The 6,864-nt window shown below is 33.3% G+C and overlaps 1 protein-coding gene across 1 annotated transcript; it reads left to right on the top strand.

Moving 5' to 3' along the window:
• Nucleotides 1–2,965: 2,965 nt before the first annotated feature.
• Nucleotides 2,966–3,910, top strand: LOC105811341 (olfactory receptor 51V1-like). The gene has a single exon (XM_012645520.1). The coding sequence runs from the start codon at nt 2,966–2,968 to the stop codon at nt 3,908–3,910; it is 945 nt and encodes a 314-aa protein (XP_012500974.1).
• Nucleotides 3,911–6,864: the final 2,954 nt, after the last annotated feature.

Raw genomic sequence — 6,864 nt, forward strand, 5'->3', positions numbered from 1 at the left:
GGAGGCTGAGACAGTAGGATTGCTTGAGCCCAGGAGTTTGAGGTTGCTGTGAGCTAAGCTGATGCCACAACACTCTAGCCTAGACAAGAGAGTTAAACTCTGTCAAAAAAAAAAAAAAGAAATCTTGCTAGTAAAACATGATATTCATATGGAAAAACATAAATCTTAATTTAATACCATATACACAAAATAACTATAATTAGAACAAGACCTAAATGTAAAATCTAAAATAATAAAACTTTAAAAAAAATATCCCTAGGAAAATCTTTTTGATCTCTGGTTAGGAAATTACTTAAGTTTTAAAAATCATGAATCATAAAGAAAAAGATAATAATTTGGATTTCATTAAAGAAAAATTCTGCTCTTTGAGAAACAGGATTAAAAAAATGAAGACAAGTAACAAACTGAAAGAAAATATTTCCTTTAAATTAAGCAAAATAATTCAATTCAGCAAATACAATTAAAACATAAGATCATATCAGAATGGTTATCATATCACAAGTACTTAGTGTTACAGTTGCTATTACTGTTCTTGTTATTTTTATATACTACTTTCTGAATCATTTGAAACACTAGAACCATGAACTGAATTCACATTTTGTTCTGTTTTCCATCATAAATAGTTTTATATCTGGTAACAACACCCAAAGCTACCACTCTTTTTATATCTTAAAATCCAGTAACATTGACCTTGATTAGTTGAAGGGCCTTCGTCCTTCATAGAGTCATAGAGTTTAACAGGCTTGCTTCTTTTTCTAGAAAAGTTCAATGTCCAGATTTTTACCTTGAGAACCAGTTAGTCTTAATTTAATATTTCAAAATATAATTTTTATATAATAACATTAAAACAAGATAATAATATAAATATAAAAATAGCATATTTTAAATATTTATTAATTTATGCATAAATGAGAGAATTGTACGACGGTAATGATGCTATAAGGACTATTCGAGAAATAAATGCTTCAAGAAAGACATTTTTTTAAAATGTTGGAATAAGATTGGTGGGTTGGACACAAAGTGAATTAATGCACTGACTCCAATATAAATAACTTTTTGTATTGTGTTTTCTATACTCGGTGACAAGAAACATTTATACTGATGTCAGTTTTCTACATATTAATATTTGCAATTATAAAGTTGTAAAATAGCCTATAACATAATAAATAAAAAAAGAAAATGAAGTACCTACTCTAGAAAATCAGAAAATTATCTATTGCACCAGCATTAGACAAAGTGCAGCATTACATTGAAGGGACAATGAGTGATTCCATTTGCCAGTTTCCACGATTATACTATTTCTTTCAAAGGTGTAAGAGACCAGAGTATGTCTCCCCGAAATACAAAGGATTGTGGAGCTAAAGATAATGAAAAGGAAGCAGATGCAGGAGAGCTCTCTGAACTCCCTGTATTTGTTTAAAAGCAAGATATAGATTTATAGAAGGTATTCTTCCCCATTCCTCTACCAGGGAGAACAAAGCTAAGCACTGTAGACAGTTTTAGATACTCAAGAATTCCGGTTTTGAGATGATGCCAGTGGAATTTATATTACAAGCTTTACTAACTAATCCTTTATCTACTATTTGTTACCTTCCTCCCAAGTTGCTACCCTTAAAACCTCAAAGTGTTATTCTTCTGTCATGTCACTTCTCTAAACATTTATGTTTTTGTCTAAGATGCCATATAAGGTGGAATTCAAAGCCATGTATTTAAGACTACACAGTATCTAACTGGCTCCCCTGTAGATATGATATATACATGTTAATAAACTTCTGCATTTTTTCTTGTTAACATGCCTATTGTAATGGGGTCTAATCCTCAAGGATCTTACTCTGTCATCCAGGCTGGAGTGCTAGAGTGCAGTGGTATGATCATAGCTCACTGCAGCCTCGAACTCCTAGGCTTAAGCAATCATCCTGCCTCAGCCTCCTAAGTACCTGGGGCTACAGGTGCACACCACCACACCTGGGCCAAGAATGCTCTTATTAGCTTTATTCCAGTTATTCTCTAACTGAAATTGACCTGAATATCCTTCCACAACAAAAACGATAAATATATTATAACTTATTCATACAGTAGAATTATACTTAGCAATAAAACATAACAAATTTTTGATAAAAACAATGACATGGAGAAATCTCACAAACATACTGAATGAAAGATGCCACACACAGAAGAGAACACACTCTATAATTTTCCACTTATGTGAATTTCTACAACAGGCAAAATTAATATAGCTAGGTAGAAGTTAGATCAGTGTTTGCCTCTGTGTCAGTTAAGAAGATTAACTGGGAATAGGCATGAAGCTTTCCCAGAAGGAAATGATCCACATATAGATAAAAGCATATACTATAGGGATATATAAATTTATTAAAACTCATCAAACTATAAACTTTAAAATTATACATTTTAGTCTATGTAAATTATACCTTAAGAAAACTTTGTGAAAACAAAATATACAGAGCTTTGAGATCTGGAAAGTTAGGCTACTTTAAACAGTCCATTTCTTTTGGGATCTTATAACCCTTTGAGGGATGTGAAAGGAACAGCTGCAGTACCCAAGAAAAAATAACCTAATTTCATATTCTCTTGAGGGTGATGCCAGAAATGGTTGCAGTACACATCTGTGGTCAGACATTTTCTTCCTTTAGGAATGAACAGAGACTCCCAGAAGTCCAACTTGAAATCTAAATCCATGTGCCGGTTAACATTACTGTTTCTGCATAAAACTCCCTAGTCTTCTGTCATCTGTAGTTATTAGCACTGGAATTTCTATATCCAGACAACAGGTTTTTTGTCCTAAATGATAAATAACCAGGTTTCTATTTTGGAAAGTTTATGACATTTATGGACATTTTATTATGTTTTATTTTTTCCCAAAAGCAGATTAAAATTACCAGAAATTAGGTGATCACAAATCTATGTAATTTACATCTTTCTAGAAATATTTTCAATGCTTTATTTAATGTCTGCTATCCCTATCTCAAACCTCAATAGTTCCAGATTTGTTCTCACTGGTTTTCCTGGCCTGGAAGCTGACTATCTCTGGCTCTCCATCCCTTTCTCCTCCATCTATGCCATGGTGTTCCTGGGAAACTGCATGGTGCTCCATGTGATCCGGACTGAGTCAAGCTTGCACCAGCCCATGTTCTATTTCCTGGCCATGTTGGCCCTTACAGACCTGTGTGTGGGGATGTCCACTGTGCACACTGTGCTGGGGATCCTGTGGGGTTTCATTCGTGAGATCAGCCTGGATTCCTGCATTGCCCAGTCCTATTTCATCCATGGTCTGTCCTTCATGGAGTCCTCGGTCCTCCTCGCTATGTCTTTTGACCGCTACGTAGCCATTTGCAACCCTCTACGCTACTCCTCCATCCTGACGAATGACAAAATCATGAAAATTGGAGTGGCAATCTTATGCAGAAGTTCCTTACTCATACCTCCAGTCATCATCCGTTTGAAGTTCTTAAATTATTGCCGTCCTCACGTCCTTTCTCACTCTTTCTGCCTGCACCAAGACTTAATTCGAATGGCCTGTTCAGATATCCACTTCAACAGCATCTATGGTTTGTTCCTGGTGATCAGCAACCTGTTATTGGATGCAGTGCTCATACTTATCTCCTATATCATGATCCTGCATACTGTCTTAGCCATTGCATCCCGGGAGGAGAGACTCAAGTCCTTGCAGACCTGTGTATCTCACATCTGTGTTGTTTTGATTTTCTACATCCCAATCATTGGTCTGACCATGGTGCACCGTTTTGGGAAACACCTCTCACCATTGGTTCATGTCCTCATGGGCAACATCTATATCCTGTTCCCACCTTTGATGAACCCCATTATTTATAGTTTAAAGACTCAACAGATACGAAGGAGAATCCAGAGATTGTTCTGCTTGAAAGGAGCCTAGGTTTAGATGAAATGTGAATGCATTTAAAATTCAACAAGTGGTGTTAAAAAGAGTGGAAGTCAGTAAGTATTTAAAGTAGATTTAATAACTTCTGTTTTAATAATGTTTTACATGTTACAAATACCTTCCTCTTTATTTTTCCATAACAAGTCAGTGAAATTGACATGTGTAATATTGTGATCAATTTTATAAATCACAAAATGCATGTAAGGTAAGCTGAGCACCATATTCATGCATGAGGTAGGTTCGCTACTACAATCCATACCTTATCAAGGCTAGGTGATTGAGAATATTTTTGAATCCACTTATTATGGAAAAAATAAATTTTGCTGACCTTAGTCCCTTCCAGTAATTATTAACACTAAATAATCAACCATTATCTTTGTTCATTTTTTTCATTCTAAATATTATTATTTTTTGTTTATTCATGGAGCCTGCTATGGACTTAGCCACATGACCATTCAGTAGAGTCAACATCATAGGAAGATTGGACTATTTGGATCATTTAAAAAGTAGTGAAACAAACAACAAAAAAGGTAATCTTGATGCCAGGTTGTCCACCCAACCAATCCATCTTTACCCTATAAACAGTAATTGAAATGAATTAATTAATTGCCACAATAGAAAGAGAATTTTGTGATTAGTTCATGTATCCAAATACTAATACCAATAGCAGTTACCATTTTAAAACTATTTGAATGTTTTTAAATCATTTACTTTGAGTCTACAGTTTTATTTACCTTATCTCATTTAAGTAACCTTTGTCCCAGTCAAAAAAAAAAAAAAAACTTAAGATTGTTACTATAACCAAGTAATGTAAATATATTTTTAATTTAATCTCTCCATCAAGACTTTGAGGGAGGTATTTTTATTACATAAATTGATTTTTTTAAGCACACAAAGGCTAAATAATATGTCAAGTTTTTAGGAGGTAGTAAATGATAGGATTTGGAAAGGTTCTCTGTTTTAGTTAGTTTCAAATCACATGGCAGCTCTTCATTTCGTACCATCCTTCTGTACTTCTTTTCAATATGAAGTTCTTAAGTGGTTATGCAACCATCATAAAACATTTATGTGATAAATAAAAGTAGAAAAATAGCCACCAAAGTAAATAATAAATGATAATAAACTGTACGTATTTGAACTTTTCTTGGTATGTGTAAATTTCCTCGAACTATTATTTCTACAATTATATATATATATATACATAATTTACTTAATATTTTAAGGTAGGTTTACTGATGCATAATTACAAATATTAATTTACTCTTTTTGGATGTATATGCATAGTTTTGATGAGCTTTTAGAAAATATTTATTTACAGTCATGTAACCATCACAATCAAGATATAGAATTTTTTCAACAACCTGTTTTCTGTTCACTCATACCTCCCATCATCATCCATTTGAAGTTCTTAAATTATTACCATCCTCATGCTGTTTCTCACTCTTTCTCCCTGCACCAAGACTTGATTTCAATGGTCTGTTCAGGTAGGACCCTAACTTCCTGGCAGCCACTAATCTGATTTCCATCAAATAGTTTGCCTTTAAGAGAAGGTCGTGTAAATTAAGTTGTAACTATTGTCATCTTTTCTCTCTGGAATCTATTAACAATGCTTCGAGATTAATTCCTATTGTTGACTGTATTCATAAATTAATTTTATTGTTGTATACTATTTTATTGTATTATATACATTAAACTATCTGTTCATCAATTGATCGACATTTTACTATTTTGTGGTTTTGATTTTGAATAAAGCTGTTATAAACATTCACACTATATAAGAGCATTTATCCCAAATTGATAGAGTTTATTTTTAATGTTTATATCTTTACCATGAATAATGCAACCACCATCATGGTAATAATAATAATAGTCATGAAAATAACACTTAGTTTATATTTATCAGATGCCTAAACTACATGCCAGGCACTTCGGAAGCACTAGGTAGTGATTCTCACTGTTAATCCTCAGAGCAAATCTATGGAGTAAATCATAATCATTCAATTTTGTAGATGGGAAAATTGGGGTGAAGGGATTTTAAATAACTACAAAGTAATGATGGGGCAATTTAATTTCACAGTTAGCACTTTTACTGGAACTGTATAAATTTACTGTTTCATTTTATGTCATAGCTATTTCCCTATCCTTTTGTTTGTTGTTTGTGATGTTAGTGGTTTGTGTTAAGAATTTTAAGTTCTATATTGATGTAAATATATATTTTCAAGTGAGCTACCAACTGAAAAAAATTATTTAATAGACCTTCCTTTTCTCAGCCAATATTATGATATACCAAATTCCTATGTAATAGGTTTTGTACTACATACGATAAAATCAGGTTTGATGAGTTTTTTGTTTGCTTGTTTGGTTGCTTGTTTTTACAGTGTTTTTTTGCTCCAAGAGTTCCTATTTATACGAATGGTTGTCTCAACCAAACTTCCACTTAAAGATCAATTAATGCTTTTGTATTTAAAAAAATATTGTTGCTGTGTTATAACTTAATTTGAATAACTTTTCTGTCAATTAGAAGTTTAAAATCTCTGCTTGACTAATTTTTCCTCCGTAGGTCCCTTTCCACTCATTCCTACCCTATCCCTTGTCACTTACATTAAAGGGAAGGTGACATGTCCCTCTAAGGATTGGGTGAGTGAACTGGGTGATCCTCTAACTGCTGTATTACTTGGCTGACCCATGTTGAAAGATCTCATCTTGCCTCCCCAATCTGTGTGGAACTCTATCCTTTCTGCTGAATTTTGACTATTTTCTCTTGGATCCACTCAATGACAGAGTATTTATATATATATATATATATATATATATATAAATACTCTGTTTTCTGCTATCTCTATCTCAAACTTGAATAGTTCCAGATTTGTTCTCACTGGTTTTCCTGGCCTGGAAGCTGACTATCTCTGGCTCTCCATCCCTTTCTCCTCCATCTATGCCATGGTGTT

The sequence above is a fragment of the Propithecus coquereli genome, unplaced genomic scaffold (genome assembly GCF_000956105.1).
Source record: "Propithecus coquereli isolate 6110/MARCELLA unplaced genomic scaffold, Pcoq_1.0 Scaffold235, whole genome shotgun sequence".
NCBI classification, from domain to species: domain Eukaryota; kingdom Metazoa; phylum Chordata; class Mammalia; order Primates; family Indriidae; genus Propithecus; species Propithecus coquereli.

Coding starts and splice junctions, on each gene's coding strand:
- LOC105811341 (XM_012645520.1), top strand. CDS start 2,966: ATGTCTGCTATCCCTATCTCAAACCTCAATAGTTCCAGATTTGTTCTC.